Source organism: Aquila chrysaetos, chromosome 13, assembly GCF_900496995.4.
Source record: "Aquila chrysaetos chrysaetos chromosome 13, bAquChr1.4, whole genome shotgun sequence".
In the NCBI taxonomy this organism is placed as follows: domain Eukaryota; kingdom Metazoa; phylum Chordata; class Aves; order Accipitriformes; family Accipitridae; genus Aquila; species Aquila chrysaetos.
The window spans coordinates 30,981,464-31,001,984 of record NC_044016.1 but is presented as its reverse complement, the minus strand read 5'-3'; the positions used below and the strand labels follow the sequence as shown (position 1 = coordinate 31,001,984).

At 47.4% G+C, this 20,521-nt stretch overlaps 1 protein-coding gene across 2 annotated transcripts in view; it reads left to right on the top strand.

The window, feature by feature from the left end:
* Nucleotides 1–11,909, top strand: part of SLC35F3 (solute carrier family 35 member F3) — a 189,022-nt gene extending 177,113 nt beyond the window's left edge. For both annotated transcript variants that reach the window (XM_030035801.2, XM_030035800.1), the window contains 4 exons: nucleotides 4,501–4,626; nucleotides 7,171–7,363; nucleotides 8,979–9,068; nucleotides 10,229–11,909. In XM_030035801.2, coding sequence (XP_029891661.1) covers nucleotides 4,501–4,626; nucleotides 7,171–7,363; nucleotides 8,979–9,068; nucleotides 10,229–10,473 — 654 coding nt within the window. In that variant the 3' untranslated portion in view covers nucleotides 10,474–11,909. The remainder of the gene's footprint in view (nucleotides 1–4,500; nucleotides 4,627–7,170; nucleotides 7,364–8,978; nucleotides 9,069–10,228) is intronic.
* The last annotated feature ends 8,612 nt before the right edge of the window (nucleotides 11,910–20,521 follow it).

Sequence of the window (20,521 nt, the reverse complement as noted above, 5' to 3'; positions counted from 1 at the left end):
GGGGGAAAGAAGCCGACCTGTGTGCAGGGATACCCACGTGGGCGTGCGCACGCCGGGGCGGAGGCGCTTCTCGTGCTCTCCCAGGTGCGTGGTTGTGCGTAAAGAGCCGGGGTGGTCAGGGGCTCTCCAGCAGCTTCCCAGCCAGGCTAGGTCTTGTGACGTGCGCTGGGGGACAAATCCTGCTCTGGATACCCCCTTCCCAAAGGTGCAGAAGGAGTGGAGGAAGCAGGGAAGCAGACCCGAGTGGTGTTCTCAGCCATGTCCAGCCATCCTTCATTTCTTATCAGCGCTGCCTTGGGAAAGCAGCAATGAAGCAGAGACCCAGAACAGGGGTCAAGGCGGTGGAGGCCTTGCGATGCTCCTGCCATGTGTTCCAGCCCCTCACCGTGGCACCTGGCGCTGGTGAGGGGTGGCAGGGGACCTTCCTGAGAAGCCACCTCCGTACCCGAGGAGGAACGTGGCTGTCTCCTTCCCAGATGACGGGCCGGCAAGGGACCTGGGTGCAGGGGGAAGGGGCTCATAGGCAGACTGGGCTATGCACTTTTGGGCAGAGGTGGCATCCTGACCTGGGGCAGCACAGCAGTCCTGCTGCCCAGCTTCGTGTGGCACAGTGGGAGTGCTGGGGACACTCCTGTCTGCAGAGGGACGTAGTGTGGACTATCTTGGAGACATTTTCTTCCCTCTTTCCTCTCTTTTCTGTACAGGCTATGTGAAAAGCAACTGGCAGCGAGGGTGATGCTGCCTGGCGTGCTGGGGGATCGGCTCGGGATGAACCCCAAAACAAAGCCTTCTTCCTGGGACTGGCAACCAGGAGGAGGGATGGCTGCTGGGGCTTCCTTGGGAGCAAACTAGGGACTGTGAGCCAGCACACAGCCCAGCCCCAAAGCTCGCGGTCCCTTGAGGCCACGCTGTGTCAGAGCTGCTGACCCTTTTAGAAGCACCCTTTGAGCGGGTATTTGGCAGACGAGGCTGCAGGGGGGACGGTGCCTTGCCCTGCGGCGAGCACCATCCCGTGCTCCCGCTCCATCACTGCGGCAGCGCAGCAGGATGGATAGTGCCGCAGCAAAGCTCTGACCGCGCATTTGGGTGTCCCTGTTCACACCCGCTGGAAGAGAGGCCAAATGAGAAAGGCAGCAGCTCAATGGGGTTTAAGCACATATAAGCATCCTACTTGGCATCTGGCGTTGCAACTACTAGCTCTACAAGCACTTAAATCACAATCTGGATGGAATTTAAATGTAAGAGCAAGCTACAAAATCCCATCCTCGCCACTCAGGCACTTGTAAGTGCCTATATTTCCTGTAATGAAGTTGCACTTCTTCCCTTTTCCCTTCACTGTGCCCAGAGCAATGGTCCAACTGGGCTGTGAGCTGGCATATTGCTTTCAGAGAAGACACACATGTAATGACGCTGTGAGTGCCTGAAGCGTTGTCTCTGCAAGCCCTGCCGTGCTGAGGCATTTGCAAGTAACCCCAGGCCAGTAGCCATGGTGTGGTGCAGTGCAAGCAGCCTGTCACTGCCACTAACTATGTGCTTGAAAGACAGGCTGAAAGGCTTCCAAAGAAAGCATATGTGACACACCTGGCATGTCAACTGGCGAGGTCAAGACTTATCTGACACTTGTGACATGCTTGATAGAAGAGGCAAGGACTTCTGCTCCAGCAAAACTGTTTGCAGACTGCATTTATCTGCTTTGATCCCTGACTTTGGTGTTTCCTTCCATGCTACAGTAAATAAACCAGCTCAGGGTTCAAGAGAACCATCGCTTGCAAGTACCTCCTGTGTACATAACGTATAGGCAAGCACACCTGCCAGTAGGACTTGAAAATAAATAGACTATCAAATCCCAAATCATAGTCTTTTCCAACCAACCAGAGACCCAGCCTCCAGGGAGGTTCTCCGCAGTCAGCCAGCCCCTGACACTGAAAGCAAAACTGGATGCTTATTATTCTGCAGTTCATTAATGCGCCCTCCAAGTTTCCACTGCAGTGGAGCTGCTGCCGCCAGCGGGAGCTCAGCCAGGCTCCCTTCGCCATGGAGGTACTCGCTGTTTGTCCCAGGCTGACTCGTGGCTGTGGTCTCCCCTGGGCTCTGCAGTGAAGGCTGGACAAGCCACACACATCTCGGACAGGAGACGGCCACGCCTGGAGCAGATGCTACGGGAAATGCTGCATCTTCCACTCTTTGACACCTGGTCTTTAGCACAGGTGATGTTGAAGGGCCGGAGTTGCTATCTTTCAGATAAACCCGAGCCATGAATCTTGCAACTCTACAAAGAGCCATACTGAGTCAGAGCAAAGGTGCATCTGCCCTGGGAGCCTGGCTCTAGCAGCTGCCTCTAGTGGACACCTAGAAAAATCTGTCTAAACAGGAAAAGCCTGTAATGGTATTTCCTCATGAGACTTTCCAGCCTCCAGCAATTTGAGGCTCAAGGACTTCCTGAGATGGAAGAGATGTTCCTATAGTTAATAGTCCTTGATGAATTTTTCCTTTCATCAGTTTATCCTCGTAAACTTTTCACATCCACAGTGTGAAACAGCAAAACTTTCTTGGCTGAATTATATGTTGGGTGAAGACAAATCTCTTTTTTGTTGTTCCGTACCTGCCCCATGCTAGTCTCATTCCATGACTTTTTTCTTGTGTCTCTGAAGCCACACAGGGTGTCTGAATTTTTATTTGACAAGAACCAGCACGCTGACATGAGAGAACTGCTGAGGGCTGCTGAGCTCCTTCACTCCCGCCTATCTGAAACAGCCCCACATTGCTGTAGAGCCATGCATTGGGGTTCTTTCTCTCCTTGTCTTAAAAATAAGCCTGTCCAGGACTGTAGGGCCCACTTACACCACCACCAAGCTTCGCTTTAGAAATGATGCCCCACAGCTGTGCATGGAGAGATCTGAAGCTGACAGGGCTGCGAGCCAAGATGCTGTAGTTAAACCTCTTCAAATTTGCAGCATGCACACCCAGACTTTGCAGCTTGCACTGGGCTCCACTCTGAGCAAGTAATAAATCAGCATCTTCAGAACCTGCTGCCCGTCGGCTGGGCCAGCAAGGGGCTGAGCAGTTGGGGGAAAGCCTGCCTCTCCATACCCTGCTGAAACTGTGCTCATGTAGCATCCTGAACAGCAGTACAGCAATTTCTAGGCTCAAGCCCCATCTTGTTGAGTTGCTATTAGCAGCTGTATTTTCCAGGCAGTTTCACCTTCTGCTGATTTGGGCTTTTTGCTACCCTTACACCATCCTGCCATTCTACAGCAACACCTTTGGAGAAATTGATCCCCCTCTGTTTGCAAAAATGGGTCATTTTTCTGTTAGGGGAAATTGGAAGTGTTGATGTCAGCTTGCAGGAGGGATCTGCTGGGTGATTGTCTGTGGAAGTTTTATAGATGCCTCCTGACACCAGCCCCTCCCAGCTCAACCCAGGGAAGAGGCTGCTGGTGGTGCCGGGATGGGGACCTGCAGCTGGTAAAGGGGTCCCCCCCACCTCAGCTTCCTCATCAGGCAGCAGCAGAGCTCGGCACACAGGCTTTCCCCCTGCATCTTCACAGCAGCCCCAGCATCTCTGGTGGTGAACGGGAAAGGTGAGAGGAGGCCATTGCTCTTGGGTGTCTGGGCAGCCACAGCCTGTGGATGGGGCTTAAACCCCCAGTTTGGCCCCAGGAGAGGGGACAGTTGGCTGGCACTGACCCAGCTATGGGTCAAAATAAAGTCATTTATCCAAATCATCTCAGAAGCATCAACACGACTGTGCAGCCAAAGGGGATGTGGTCTAAGCGGGGTGTCCCTTGCACCACTGCAGAGCCAGGAAGCACGGAGCATGCAGAAAGCCCTTTTCACCCCAGAATTACTACCTGGGGAGGTTTGGGACATCTGGCAGGACACTCCCTGAGAAGCCAGGGGTCTCTTGCTGACCCTGCTGAATCAGGGGCAGGCTGTTCCCCACCTTCGTGAATGCTACCTCCCTTTGGCTAACGCCCCCTCAGGCATTGCTGTGGGCCTGGCTGGCTGACTAAACCTCCCTCTACTCTCTGAAATGACATGTCTGAACTGGAAAGTAGTTGTATGAGTTTTATTCTCCCATTTATTTCAAACCCCTTTTTCCTCCAAAACCTCCACAGGACTCGAAGCCTCTCCTGCAAGCGCCGGGGAATTACTACCTGTGTATTATTGTCACGCACAGGCTGCAGGGACCCACTGGTGGGGAGGCTCAGTGACAGATGAAATCCCCACTTCAGCTCAGTCCGAGACACCGGGCCCTGCGGTCTGGCCTGCCGCACACCCCCCTGAGGCAGCCGCTCCTTCCCAGCTCTGCCTGCAGCTTCTCTGCAGCCAGGGAAGCCGGCATCGGCTCTGCGGGTACCGACCTGAGCTTGCTACTAGTTTTCTACATAAGCAGATGATGCAGAAGTACTGCCCCTCATTTAAAGCTGCTCTCTTGTTTTCCCGTGTTGGGGGTTGTCCAGTAACACTTTCTTTCTTTCTTTCTTTGTCTCCAATCAGATCGTGGCTGCTATATTTGCTATTGCAGGGATAGTTATGATGACGTACGCTGATGGGTTTCACAGCCACTCCGTTATTGGGATAGCCCTGGTGGTGGGCTCTGCCTCAATGTCTGCTCTCTACAAGGTAAGCACGCCTGGGTCTTCACCCCAGAAAGATGCCAGTCACCCCCGTCACTCATTTTAACTGCTCCTGTCTTACTTGCAAACCTTCGTGCAGTTCAGTGCCATGTGTCCTTCTTTCTTTGAGGGGCTCTGCCATACATGCTGACTCTGCAACACTGCATTCAGGTATTCACTTGCTTTGATGTCTGCCCTCACTTAGGATAAAAACTCCTATTTCCTGGGAAGAGTCTTCTCCAGTGCCCACAGGAGGACTTAGAGATGTCCCACCTTCTTGAAAAATGAGGCTGCTTTTCCATAGGTGCTGGATTTAATCACTCACTCTGGAAGTGCCCTGCAGAGATTTAGCTTCTTTTTCAAGACCTCCTCTTGCCAGTCCCCCTTCAGTGGCATACGTAGCCTACGTTGGGCTTCTTAAAGTATTGCTTGTCACAGAAATAATCAATTGCTTAAAATCCAAATCACATGCCTATGAATCAAGGTCTCATCCTGACCAGCTGGGTAAGCTGCACTATGTGTAAGATGACATGCAGCCTTTTCTGCTGGGCAGAGAGCCATTTCATTTAGCCTGAGACACATATGTGCATTTGCCTCTGTGCTGCTCATAGTGCTCAGAGTCGCAGTCCACAGAGAGGAATAAGCACTCGTAGGGTGCGGTTCACCCGCCCTGGCTCAGATGTGTAGACTAGGATGAGGTGTAGACGTCTCCATCTGGTCTAATGAATTGCACTGTTTCAGTCCTCCGACAGAAATTGGCCAGGCAAGCCCTGCAGCCTTAACACAAGCAATCCAGGGAGACTTGCCAAACTGAGAAGCATCTGTCTGTGTCCCTCAGCGCTGCGCTGCAATGCTTTCTGCTCACTTTTTCAGATCAGCCTGTCTTACATAAGGGAGGTCATGAAGTTTCATACAGCTCTTTCCTCTAAAAGAGCATTTCCTTGCAAGACCGGAGACGTGGCCCTCCAGACCTGAGGAAACACCATGGCTCTGGAATCATCGGCAGGCAGGCAGGGTTATTCAAGGCTAGAGCCTAGCTCTGCCGCATCTGCCATGGCACCGCTGCTCCTTGCGGGGACGGGGGTCTCAGGGCTGCTGCACCAGAACCCGTGCACGGGGAGGTGATGGTGGCAGCGCCGGCAGGCTGTGACTCTGCAGCACGCCCCGCATGCCAGGACAGCTGGAGCTGTGCAGCTCGTTCTGCAAGAAACGCCACTCTGCTGCTCCTGCCAATCTGCTCTTGCTTTCCGCAGCCTGGCTCAGTTTCCCTGAGCTGCGCGTGCCGAAGGGGCAGGCAGGTCTGCAGGCAGGCAAGCTGCCCTCCTACTCCCAAACGCGGATGCTTCAGTCTGCCTGTGCCGGCTGCCTGCCCTGCCGGGGCAACACGCCGTCCTCAGGTGGCAAATGAGGAGCAAGTGGCTTTCGGGACATTTCGCTCCATTATACAGAGCGGCAACGCAGCTGCACTGGCCAGCGACGGCTGCGAGGTGGTGGGAGCGGGCAGCAGCCCCGCGAGCACGGCAGCCCTGCAGACTTGCCTGTGGGGCTCTGGGTAGGCAAAGGGAAGAGACAACTGACACTGGCGAGGCGGCCTGCCGCCCCAGCACAAACCAGTAAGTCAGAGTCCACTGGCTCTCCTGGTTTGCAGCCCGTGGCAGGGGAAAGCTGTACTCAGAGCCCATGGGATCCACTGGATCCTCTGCGGTTTTGTGGTGGAAAACTGATGCAGACCCCAGACCAGACCCGTCTGCAGGGACTCCCCGGACGGGCCTCTCGCCTCCCTTGTTTCCTCTCTTCATCCCTTCTCCCTCTGACAAACCAAAGCTTTTAAATCCCTCTCCGTGGTCTCGTTAGTCGGGCTGCAGCTGGGCTCGGGGCTGCGGGGCTGCTGCTGCGCTCTCTGCCTTCTGGGGCAGGGAGAAAGCAGTCCGGCACTGCGAGCGCGCCTTGGGAGGCAGGGACAGCGGTGCTCGCAGGCAGGCCATGGTGCACGGTGGGACAAGGAGGGAGGACAGCCAGGCGGCATGGACTGTGCTTGCTCACCACCGCAGTGCTCCTCAGGTGTCAGCTCAAGGCCTGGACCAGTGACGTCTCATGCAGGGAGATATACACGTTGCTTCCTCTCCTCCCTCTGCCCTGCTCCACTAAGTCTTCTGGTTTTAATGTCAAATTTTCCGGAGGTTTTCCTGAAGGGAGCGTGCAGGAAAAAGACCGAAGTGTCTAGGCGAGGGTGAGCGACCTTCTCTTTTGGGAGATGCAGGTGCCGAGTCCCCTTCCCGCGTGGGCTCATTGGGCAGCTGCCCCTGCCTGTGTTCCCGGGGGTGCCAGGAGGGAGAGGGCTGGGGCACACGAGCTGCTCTCCACAGCTTCACGAGCAGCCACCTCAAGTGTCCGGCACCGCATAGGTGCTGACTGACACTGCTCGGCACCCAGCCCCTCGGCCCCAAGCACTGGCCGGCGGGCCAGGATGCCGGTAGCCACTGGAGCCGGGACACCAGCCCTCCAGAGGAGTGGTGCAAGAGAGTTAAACCCATGTGTTTTCCTCTTGTAGGTTTTATTCAAACTTCTTTTGGGCAGTGCTAAATTTGGAGAAGCTGCCTTATTCCTGTCTGTGTTAGCTGTCTTCAACGTCCTCTTCGTTACCTGTATTCCTGTCATCCTTTATTTTACCAAAGTGGAGTACTGGAGCTCTTTTGACATCATTCCTTGGGGAAACCTCTGCGGATTTTCGATTCTCTTATTGAGTGAGTAGACGGGGGGGGCTCTCGCACTGCTCAGGGTGGAGGAGGGTGCCAGAAACTGGCCGCTGGTGGAAGCTGCAGACCTCTGACATCATACTGGAGCTGTTTTCCCTTCTTTGCAACCTAATTATCAGCTTGAGAAATCATGCAGAGGGCCCATTCCTAGGTGGCAACGTAGACCCCACTCCTGCTGTTATTACCAAGCCAAACTATTGTGGCCATCAGTAGAAGGTGCTGTGGAACTAAACTGTAAAGCTTGTTCTACCTCCCACTCGTGAACTCTGCTTCACAGAGACAAGCCACACTTGCTCGGGCTGTGACGGGAAGCAGCCCTGACAGCAGGGCATTACCCTGGGCTCATCAGCATCCCCTGAGCCGCCAGGTTAGGCCAGGCCAGGCCAGTCAAGGCCAGCCTCCAGCGCCTCTGCTGACTTCAAGAATAGCTAATTGCTATTCCTAAAGAGCAGGAAATTTTTGGAAACGTAGCGCTGCATAGCACTGGTGGGAATTTGGTAGGTGGCACTCCTCTATTCTGCTGCCACTGCTGTGCCACCAAGGGAATCCACCTTGGGAGGGATGCCAAATCTAAGCTTTAATGATCACGGTCATCAGAAATGTGATGCTGTTCCTTGTTAAACTAGATGCGTTGACTGTGCTGCCACAGTTGGTCCCTAAACTGGATGATGGCGTCACATCTCCTAAAACGTTCCTTTCATTTCTACTGGAAATAAATAGCACTTCTCCATCCCTATGTTAAGTCCCAGCTCCTTTTACCCTGAACAGTCACAACATTTGACTCTAGAAGTACCTGCAGTTTACTTACCAGTGGACTCAATGGAAGGTTTCTGTAAGCAAGTAGTGCAGAACGTAGCAAGCAATCGCTGTGGTGTGCAACGCATAGGTACGACTAGAAGACAGTCGGAGCCCCAGCTGCTGACAAGTTCAGTACTGGCAAGGCTCTCCTGACTTTGCTAAAGCTAATCCCCTTAAGACATGGGTAAATTTGGTCCAAAGCAATTATTAATTTGCCATGAGACACTCCATGAACAGTGTATGGTATTACAATGGAGTGATATTACAATCATTCAGTTGAAATGATATTATAATGATATTATAATTTCATTGTATGAAATTTCATTATATGAAATTATATTTAGCAAGTTCCTATCTGGAAGAGAGTTAGATTTACAGCATCTTCCACCTGCAGCTGGTGGCAGCTTTTCTACAAAAAAAAGTATCCAGACAGAAGCGACTGTTTGGCCGAAATCTCCTGGATGAAAAGTGTTTAGTCTTTCAGCAGAGTGAAATGGATTGGTACAGAGAGTGGGAATCACTGCACATCATTACACTGAGAGACAGGTTGTACCCAAACCTCACCCTGATCCTGCTGCCGACTCCAGCGGGATATAGAGTTCCCCAGAAACAGCAATGTCTCAGGCAGACGGACGTGCAGCAGACAGACATCTGTCCACAGGTATCTTCCAGGAATAACAACAGAGGTTAATATGCCTTCTATTTGAACAGCACACAGAGGGAGTAATAAAGCATAAACGTTTCAAGTGACATTCCCTCTGCCTAGTTTCACTGTAGTAAAAGGTGTTTTTCTTTCCTTCTTCAGCATTCAATATTCTACTAAATTTTGGGATTGCTATTACCTACCCCACCTTGATTTCTCTTGGAATTGTACTGAGTGTCCCAGTGAATGCGGGTAAGAATTTCTGCCTTTTGCATCTTGATGAATATATTAAATCTGTGGCCTTTCAAATACACAACAGGGATAAAAGCAAATAACTTAATTAAACATGTTTTGCTGCTTCTCTGAAAGACTTATGGAGATGACACTGATCAAAAATGTATACTTTATGTTTTAAATATGTATCGTATAATACTACATGAATATTCATAATCTCTAGAATTGCTTTTTAAATTACTGTCCGAAGAAGCCTGCATACTGAAAAACAAAGTAGACTTGAAGTCATCTGTCTCTGGGCTGGGATGAAAATTCATGGATGAAGTAGAAATCAATTCTTAATTATTTCTCCAAGGCAGGTTTAACACTAAATTGAAACAAATAAAATTGCATACATTTTAGAGCAAATATGTACTAGTAATTCTGCTTGCCTTGGTAAATAACATCGCAGGTGTTTATCAAGAGCACTGGACAATTCTATTTTGGGCATGGCCTGGTACATTTCTCTGATGGTTTTCTGAAATTTAGCGAAAGCCAAGAGACTGCAGAGCCCGAGAGGGCTGGACAGGGGAGTGCAGAGGCAACCCTGGCCCAAACCAGAGCCACCTCTCCCAAACTAGGCTCCTAAAACCCAGTGTGCTGAACTGGTGCCGCGGCAGAGGCGGCAGCTCCCAGCTTTGTGCTGACTACACACATGCAGAGCTGCGCACCGCCGGCTGCCCCAGCAGACTTTGGTACCGAACGGTGCGATCCCCACCAGAATGTGTGCATGGCTCAGCGTGTGCAGGGTTTCTTACGCAGTGGGACGGTCAGGGCGAGAAGAAAAAATTGCACGAAGGAGCCGCTGTGCCGGGGAAGGGAAATGCCCCTTCCTCTGCGTACCCGTAGCTCAGCGGCAAACAAGGGAGAAGGTGCTGCTGCAGACAACAACTGCAGCTCCAGGCATCGTCCCCTGTTGCATCCTGAGCCCGCAGGCCAGCTCTGCCTGCTCCGAAGGGGGCCGTACCCTGCTGCGTGCTAAACCAGCAGGAAGGGTAGTCTCCCCGCCACCATCGCCTCCGTGGCCATGTTCTCCCGGCACAGCCAGCCTTCAGAGCCTGGGAGGCAAGGGGGAGGGAGGGGGATGCTGCCCTAATGCTTTGTCCCACGTAATAACACCCGTTCAATGTCCCACACAGTTGTTGATCACTACACGAGTGAAATTGTCTTCAACAGTGTCCGAGTAATCGCCATCATCATTATTGGCCTGGGCTTCCTCCTGTTGCTCTTGCCGGAGGAATGGGACGTCTGGGTAATAAAGCTCCTCACGCGTCTCAAAGTCCGGAAGAAGGAAGAAATCCCCGAAGGGAATGGAGACATTGCTTCAGGACTGCCTAACAAAAGCCGGAGAACTCGCCCCTCCATGTCATCCTTTGCTCATTAAATGCTCTTTTTACCAAAACTTTGTGGTTAACCTTATATATGATGATGCAAAGGTCTTTTCTTGGGAAGAAGCACACCTGTCCAACACGGTGTACATACCTGTACAGTTTTGATATGATCACCATCTAAGGCATCGAGTCTTGGCATGTCCAGTTTGCTTGTACTTTTTTCACATCAGACCTTTCACTTAAGTAGTACACTGAAAAAAAACTGCAAACCAAGAACCTCTCTTCTCTTTTTAAATGAATGTAATATATAGTCAAAATATATTTGCATAGGTTATTTTAAAGAATGATTTTCATGAAAAGCAGGGCAGACATTTTGAACATTAGGTACTGACTGATGCATTGCACACTGTGATTTAAAAGAAACAAATGCTATGCTACATCACACGTTTATTTTTGACCAGAGCTGTACTCTGAAAGTTTTCAAGGAACAAAAAGGGAATCTTTTGGGGGACAGGAAGATGGGGGGATGAGTGGAAGGAAAGAGGGTTGGAAATCACTCTGTGTAGGTGAGCGCATGTTGCGCTGCAACCAGGAGAAAATTCAAGCGCTGAAAATGCTTGCACTAAAGCACTAGAGAGAAAGCAGTCTAGAGCCCAAATCTCCTTATTCTGCACATGACTGTAGTCCACATTTAAAATCATGCAAGAGAAATCCAGTGCCTTCTACAGAACTCTTGTCTTTATCCACGCAGAACCAGGTCCCGCCGCGAGACACTTGCGATGGCAGGGCTCGGGCTTGCGGCCCCGAGGGACCCCAAATTCCCACCGACATCAGGACGTGCCCCCCCCCATACGCGCCATGGCTTCTGTGGGAACACGGGGCCCAGGGGACTGCAAGCTTGCGTGCAGGAGACCTGGTTCTCTTCTCACTTGCACAGGTTTTACCCCTGTGTGGAGCTGCGCTTGCTTAACACCGGTGTGAGGAAGGGGAAGTCTTGGTCATGTGTGGGACAATCCAACCGAAAACGATCAAAGGGGCTGGCAAGAGCGTGGTTGCTGATGTACAGTCTGAGAGCACGGACTAAGGGGGTGAATCACCAGTTGCTTTTACTCCATAATTGTGAGTGTTAAGAGTTAAAAATGTAAGATATTTACATCAAATGTAACACTTTTTATGAAACTTGTAAGCACCAGGATGTTTACTTACGCGATTTTGGTTCGCCATTAAATTTCTATCTGTGATAGATCACATGCTATGTAAAAAGGGCGGGGGGGAAAGGTTATAGTTTACTATTTTTGAAGTTTACATTGTTGCATACAAAATTAAAAGTGTTCTTTTGAACTGCTGCCATAGCCTAAGGGTCCCTGCTGCCACTGAGCGCCTCTTTGTCTCAGGCAGGGGTGGCATCCACTTCAAAACGTTTTAGCAAATCAACTTCAGATTCCATTATCTGTTTGGCAAAGCTAAATAATAAAAGATTTTAAACTCAGCCTTGGTCAATGCTGTTTCCTTTTCTGGACTGCACCTTTATTCCAGTTTTACTGTGGGTAGTACTTGGCCAAAGCAATCAGAAGGGAGAGAGACAATCATCAAAGCAACCAACACTGCAACTCGATGCACTGCTTGCCAGTCTGTCCTCGACAGCAGAGTCTCCTCTAGATTTCCTGGACAAATCCGTCCGGAGGGCTGATGTTAGGCATCAGTCAGGAAACACATGCCCAGCAGAAGTAGACCAAAGGAAAAGCTGACCTTCCTTTGAAACCATTAGTGAGCAGCCATACGTGCATATGCTAATAGGTATTTAGGGGCTATGGATGGGACACGAGTTTGTACTATACTAATTAGGCCCTAGTCCAGGCTGTATGTTTGCTCCCTACATACCTCTTCATGACCAAACAGACACTAAAGACTCGCTAACAGAGATTACACACACAGGCAAAAACCTGAGGCTGTGGGAAGCTGCTCACAACCACTGTCCCATTCAGTGTTACATACCTGAATTTTTAAATCTATTTCTTTGGGAAGCAGGGGAGGGTAAGGCACAGGAGAGGAGCACAGGTACATCTCTAATAACTGGTTTGAAGGGTACGCACAGAGACTTGATCTCAAAGCTCCCAGACTAAAGTTTACTCCGTATTCAGGCATATCATTTTGTCATCCTTGAAGGACCCCACACCCCTCTCCAAGCGCCCTGTCTGAGGCAAGGCCAGAGAAGAATGTACAAAGAGTCCTTCCATTTTCCATAGTCCCAATAAGTGGCATCTTCTGTCATCTCTGCGTTCTGTGTTTGATGCAGTCTGGTTGGTATCCAAAAGACTCGAAATGCCACTTCAAAAACTGCAACTAACGTGTTTATGACTAAAACGGCAGCAGATTTTTTAACATTCAGTAAGGATTGTGGAGGAATTTATGCACCAGAATGGATAGCAGCATCAGGAAAACTCTGATTTACCAGATGCAACTGTCATTGCTTCTGTTGGCTCATCCTTCCCGAGAACAGGCTAAACACACACAAGGGCTGGGATTTCAAACAGCACTTTATTACATCTCTCTCCTGAGTGGGAGCTGAGCAAACTAGATTTACCCATGTTCAGCAATTCTAAACTACACATAGACAAATTAATGAGATGAAGTGGCCTATATTTCTTCAGACAACACCTTGCCCTAAAGATAAACACCTGACTTGACAGCGAGCTGCTGCTTAGCAAAACTTTCCAGACAGTGAAGCCCAGGATGCAACTAGAACGTCAAGAAAGCAGCATGTCCATATGGGTACGTGTCTGCATCTGTAAGTGCCAAAGCTTCACGGATCTGGAGCTGAGGAGTGAAAGGAACTGGAGTTGTTGGCTCCCACCAGAAGGGCAAGGCAGAGAGCAAACCCTTCTGAGAAGGCATTAGATGTAACTGGGCTACCTTTCAGCTGAAGGCAAGACTGAATCCTCCTCATCTTCGGCTGTTAAAGGACTCCCAGGACAAATTCAGTGCCTTGGAGATGAGGGCTGAGTTGTGGCAGGCTCCCCTTCTTGCCCTCATAGGCCAAAGCACTGGGTGCAATCTCTGCAGCACCCTGCAAGTCAGACCCACTGCTGGCCTGTATGGACCCCACGCTGCTCTGCAGGGCCATACCTGCTCTGCAGAAGAGGGAAACACAAGCCTGGAACCAGCACTTTTAGCCCACCTTTGGCCACCTCAAACCTCCTCCTCAGGCAGAACTTCAGGTCCCTGCAGCATCAGGCCTTGCTACCTGGTGTCTTTGAAGCCGGTCTCCTGCATCGTCACTGTGTGGCTCCTGCCCTCGCAGAGCACTGCCAGCCACCAGTGTGCACCCTTCTTCAAGGGCTGACCTGGATCAGCAGCTTTCTGTCCCAGCTTAGCCCTCATAAAGCATCTTGGCTCCTCCAGCAAAGGAGGAAACCAGTAATGATCCAGTGGGCTTGTTAAAACAGCAAGTCAAAAAAAAAAATCTCAGGAAAGCAAATAGCATCACCAGACCCCATTGCAGCTGCCGGCTTTTGCTGCTGCACAATACGGCAGTGAGGAATCCAAGGAAGGAACAGCAGTTCTCCCCCTCCCTTGCACATCCTTCTCCTTGGCCTCTTGTCTGTAGCTGTCTCCTGCTGCTACCTTCATCATAATTTTTTATTGTAGCTCTCCACAGTGACTGCATGAACCTTTTATTAGCACGTGAGTCAGAGCTGGTCTTGTTTTAAAAAGTTTCTCCTGTTCTTCTGTCTAGGATGGTTGTATTCACATCAGTAGTCTTCAGAAAATAGCTATGAAAGGCAGAAGTCCAACCACAATACTCAACAGATGAACAGAAGACACTGAAACCAATATCTAGCTTTGGGGGTTGAGGGGAGACTAGTAGACCTGTAGATCAAGTTCTGGGGCTGAATTAATGTCTCCTGTTAGCTCAGGGACAAGTCACTCATCCCTAGCTCTCCGCAGTGCTCTGTAACAAAGCTAGTGCAATATTGAGTTGGTCAGGGCTAATACAGACAGTATCTTCAACATATAGAGAAGGTAACATCACCAGGTTGACACCATTTCTGGTCAAAAACCTTTCTGCTACTATGCCTGTGGGCCTGCAAACCCACTGGAAAGTGAAGGTTTCCCTGTGCAGTGAATACAGAAGTCTGAATTGACTTGTGTAGCTCTGCATCATATTCCCAATAAAGCCACAAATCTGCACAACAGAAGCATATGTGAAACACGCCTCCTCTTCACTGAGAAGGATGTCATAGGTCTTCAGCAGTTCAGAAGCCCTAGGAATAGCACCAGTCACCCACCTGGGCTACGTGGATTCAGAAAGCAGGCTGGGACTAGGGAGGGCTGCACAGACTCAGAAAGCAGGCTGGGACCGGGAGTTCCTTCAAGGAATGGGGAAAGAACAGAAGGCAGAAACAATGCAGCTGGTGTGAAGCAGGAGCACAGGAGAGCTGCTGATGGGATCAGGACAGAAATTGGGAAACACTTTCCAGGGGAACGTGCCCACTTGCCCCTTGCTACAACTCCAATTTGAAGAAATGGGGTCTGCGCACATGCTGTAAAGTCATCAACTACGGCGAGTTTGGCTTCATGTCCCTGATTTGTACTGCAGAAAGGACAGAGTCCTTCAAGGCCTCCAAATGTGAGCTACTCCTTGGTAAAGGCTGAGGCTGAGAAGCTTCTTTCACAGTCCAGTCCTTGTGCAAGCTGTCTTTGCAGAAACTGCCAGCAGTAATGGATTTTGATGGATGAGTTTAACTAGCTCATCATTATTAAAAGAGAAGTGATTAGATTTTCTTCTTTAGCTGGCCTGTTCTAGGGCATTTCCATAATAACCTGCACCTTATCTAAAAGTCCTGAACATTGAAAAGAGAAATAAGAAAAAAAGGACTTGAAAGATCTTGTGGAAGCAAGAAGAAGTCAAACGACCAGATGCCCACCTGCAGCCTAAAAATCTTAAGAGGAAATCACATTGCTAAGGACAGGACCAGTAGCTCAAATTAATGTTTCTGAAAATAATAAGCCTCATGTTTCTCTCTTCTACCTGAAACTCTGTTAAAGGGATCTTTATATATGCACAAGATCATTCTAAAGAAGGCTGCGATCAGTATTTCTCCACGCACATTGCAGATACACTAGGATGCAACCAACTTACTTCTCAGTAATGAAGAGTGGAACTTACAAGGAGAGTTAGAATTCTGGAAAGGGCTTAGACAAGGGAGGTTGTGGAGCTCACATTGTAGTGTATTTAAGAACCTGTTACATGCAGTTTCTCTGCAATGATCTAGAGACATTTCTTTAATCTTACTGCTGAACCAGATGATCTCTTCAGAAAAGAACTCAAAAGAATTTTCCAGCTCTTCACCTCCAGGTTTCGCTCCAGCTCTAGATCCAGTCCACCTAACATCTCAAGATAGCCATCAGTGCATTGATTGGGAACAACAGCAATCAACCTGCAGAGCATCTTTCACCCAAATGAAGAGAACTAAAGTAGATGTGATTTAACTTGGACGGAGTTATCCACAATAAATTGAGAATCTTTCTGATGAGTGACAACAGTAAATGTAGAGCCCCTTACCATGGATTTTAGACTTTTTCACCATGTCCATTACCTCGCGTCTATTAATGCTGAATGCCACCAGCTATTTTGCTGCATGGCCACATGGCAGCCAGAGATCCTCTCAGTTTTAGTTTTTGCTCTCCTGAATCAGTAAAGAAGTATGATCAGTAAATGGGGTTTTTTTGACCAATCATTTATGAGTACATACAAGAAGACTGGCCTCAGCACAGCTCCTTTGGTAATCCCTCTGCTTTTGAACTGCAATAATTTATTCCTGCTCTCTGTTTCCTGCCTCACTAACCAGTTATTAGTCCACCAGAAAACCTTCTCTTTTGATCCACAGTAGCTTCATGAAATCTAAGTGCAGGGCTTCCTATTCTCTCAAAAAAAGGGCCAAGACGAGTCTGTGGAAAGCCACCCATCCTTCAGACTCCTTTTAACTTTAAAGGACAAGACTGTTGAGAGACTGAGACTTCCTTCCCTTTCCTTAGGGGAGGGCTGCCTTGGCTAACTTCTGCAAGTTATTTACACCAAACTCCAGCTTCTGCACATACCCGTGACTGACCCAGATGCTTAAAAGATTCTTATAAGATTCTTAAAAGAATCCTACAAGCTGGATTCCAGTGAGGTCCAAGCAGCAGAATTTGTAAGGACTTACAAAATGTCCTTTTGGATTTCCTGTCCTGCTGGCTATGAGCATACATTATGGACCAGTGAACATAGCTTTGCTGTCTCCCAGCAATAAGTCTCACTGTCCCTCCAGCTTCTGAAGCTGCCAAGTCTTTAATGACTGCAGCCTAGTAAGCAGAGTAAGTTGCATAATACTCTGCTTGTGATTTTTGGCCAATTATACAATTTAAATGCCTTCCTGACTTGTAAACAAAACCATCTCTCTTTCACTGTGTGACTTTGGATTTGGTCAAAGGCCTGTCACTTGCTATTTTGGCTGCTGAGAAAATTGATATTGATCTTGGGAACAAATACCATGTTTGAGAACAGTGTTGCCTTTGTGCATGTGTAACCAATCCCATCTGGTACACTACACCTACGCTTCGCAGACAATGTTTATAGTGAGCATAAGGTAATTGCTGCAGCTGATGGATTATTAAATACAATACCTGAATGCAAGCATGCAGCTGGATTTTTTGTAAAGAATTTTAGTATGTGTTTCAATCTCAGAGAGAACTAGGAACCACTTCTTTGCTTTTAGCACGTAACATGCCACAGAAATTTGAAGGCATCCAAATGAAACCCAAAAGATAAGTTTTCTTCTTCCATTTACATAGCTTTGAAAATTGGAGTCTGCTTGTAGAACAGGAAGATTCCCCGTTTCCCCTCTAGCTTTCTTGCAAAAAGCTGAGCATCAACATTGCTGCAAAGCAAGCTTGTCTCATCCTTGGTAGGCTTAGAGAATTGCTAATCGGGAGCCAACAGAAGAGTAAGAATTAGTCAGTCTTCCCACCTTACCATTGCCTGCTTTTCCCAAAATACTCCTTTTTCTGTCTTCTTCATTCCTAACAACTGAGCAAAAATGGAATATTGGTGTTAAAAACAAGTGCCTATAATGAATGTAAATGACTTCATCACCTTAAAAGAATCCTAAACCTCCAGTTGCTGGGTTTTTTTCCTTCATCACAATCGCCACTCCTCTAGGTAGACTAGTGATTTTCAGACTGCGTTCCACAGAGTACTCCATTGATGTCCATGAGAGGTCACAAGGACAAGCAAGCCTTTTCTCAGCAGGCTTCAGATCACTAAACAGAGGTCTGGAGAAGGTGAAAATCACTTTTCTGTCTATTTTTTCTCCTTCTGTCTCCATACCAGCCTGCACAGATGGCTTAGTCCTTCCTAGTCAAATCCCCTCCAGCACTACCTGATGAACCCACACACCCAGCCCTCCGATACGTGCAGAGCTACCGCAGAAAGCTGTGGTAGTCTCTACATCTGTCCGTCTCTCTCTTAGTGTCCCAAGTCATGTGCTTAATTCTCTATGTTCATGTCACATTGGCACTCCCTAGTGCAGGGATGCTCATTATGACACCCAGCAAAGACAGCATTATGAGGAAATCAAGGTAAGAGCCCCAAAACACATTTAGTTGAAAAATAACATGGTAATGCACATTTTCTTAGAGATTCAGAAAATCAACTTGCTAAGGCCACCAAACAAAAGCTACAGTTTTCTTTCTCCTCATACACCCCTCCTTCTTTATTCATTCAAAAACCTAAATTTTTGCTAACTCATCCAATGAAGTTTAAGCATGTTATTGTTAGAAGGAAATTCATAGAAGTAAAACTCAACATTAAGTCTTCATGAAATAATGAAGAGGAATACTTCGCATAAGGCCATAGAAAGTACAGCATGCATTTCTTAAATGTTTAGAATTTAATATGCCTCTTTCAGATCTTTATTTGTAAATGTTTGGTATTAAATGCAAGGCTATGTAAAGAGAAAGAAGTTTTATTAATAAACATAGACAGATCATTTAGTAATATCAGTGGCTACTAAATAATGAACTCATTAATTATTAACTAAGGAATTCATTAACTGTCTGCCAGTTCTTAAGCAATTCTCTTACAAAGCTCAGAAAATTATTGCTCAAAAAATCAGTGGTCTTCTCTGAAGCCTGACTCTTCAAGAGGGATATTTACTTTTTAAAAGATTTTTGAAAAACTATTTTAAAGATAAAAATTACCTGTTCTGTTAAAGAAGGACCTATTTGAAAGAGAATTTAAGTCTCACCAAACCCTAATAAACCACAACAATAACCTCAGAAAGCAACTTAAGGAAGACTTTAAACAATAAAGATGTATAAATGCTGCCTCTCCACAAGAACAAAGAGTGTTTCTACACTCGCCTTTGCAGACTGCATCTTCAAAGCTGATGTTACTGCCAAGAGTAACCCATGAGGGTCTTTAGCCAGTAAACGGATGAAAGTAGAATCTGAAATTTGGTCACACAGGGTCTCAAGAGATCCACTCAGAGAGATGCTTGATGTTCAACCATTTAAGTAATCTCTGTTAAAACATTTTCAAAGAGGAGTAGAAGAGGGTGATTACTGTTTGCAGTTCATGGTGTTTCTTTGCTTAATTTATTCTTTTTTTTAATAATAAAACCAGGCACAATTAATCCTTGTGTTTGTTTTGCCTTTTTTTTTTTTTTTAAATTATTTTCTTTCACCAGGCATAGCAAGGAACGCCGTAAGACCAAAGGAGTCAGAGTTACATCCTTAAGGGACATCTGAGAAGCAAGAAACAGAAAATCTTAACATATGGTTCTCTCGCACTACATATTTTTATTAATTGCTACTGAAAAAACTGCTTGGTGCTCAACAACAGAAGAGAATGTCCCAGGCTGCCTGAGGTAAGATTTTGTTATTATTTCCAGCAAAATAAATGGTTGGATACAGGGCTATATTGCTTAAAGAACTTGTTTTTAAATTCAGTTCCCTGAAAATCTGTTATGGATAAGGATCATATATCAGCATCTTTCAATGCGAGAATAACAAGCTAATTGAGCTTCCGGTATAAGCACAAAGCTGAACACAGCTATAGTACATCAAGAGTGCTGGCATTGTTAGTCCTAGGGTCACCTGTAACATGCTAATTGCTTCCAAAGTGAAAGGAGAAATCATTAGGGTTGCCAATCCAGAATGTGCTAGGCAAGTTTCAATTAAATATGGGGCAAGTAAGGCTGTAGGTGAGGAGAGATTTGTCAGATGTTAACTGGAAGGCAAAGCACACTCAAATGCTGTATCCCAATTAACAAAAGCAGGCACAAAAGAGTCTGAGAGCTGAACCACTGTATAAACTCCACACGATTCACTTTAATGCATTGCTGGCAAGAGTTTCAGTGGGAGATGGGCAGCTATTTCTTTAACATCTATCTCACTAACCGCTAAATGGAAATGCAATTCAAAGGCTTCAACTGTGGCAACCAGTGCACCTAACAAATCTGGAATTTTTTCAGGCTCCCATCTTTCTAGAACATTTGCCTCTGCCTGGCTCTTTTATATATCCCATTTATTACTTACTAGGCACATTTCCCAAAAGTAAAAGACTAAAGATAGACACTTAGAATTGGCTAACTAACAACAAAAAAATCCAGCTCCTTCTGATAGCATTTTAACCAAATGGAAGTATTGCTATTAAAAATGTATTAGATAAATCTGTCTTTTTCTTTCTATTCAGGCACTTTCTAAAACCAGATCACTAAATTTCCATAATATCCATTACACAGAGTTATTTACAATTGTCTCCAGTGAGTTATTTCTTGGGCTACAGGTCATTAAAGAATAAACTATTTATCACAAATATCCCAGATGTGCTATTTGGGCTTTGTGATTAATTATATATAATTGCATTATCCCCTCTGTTTCATGAATGCAGTAACTAAACAACATTACATGCACCATAAATTTTGAAATCTAAAACACAACTGACATTTCCTATTACCACGTGTCAGTCCTGAGATTTAACATTAATTTTCTTTCCAATATTCGTGTTGTAAAAGCTTGCTTCGCAAAAGCTTGAGCACAAAAGGGTCATAAGCAAGC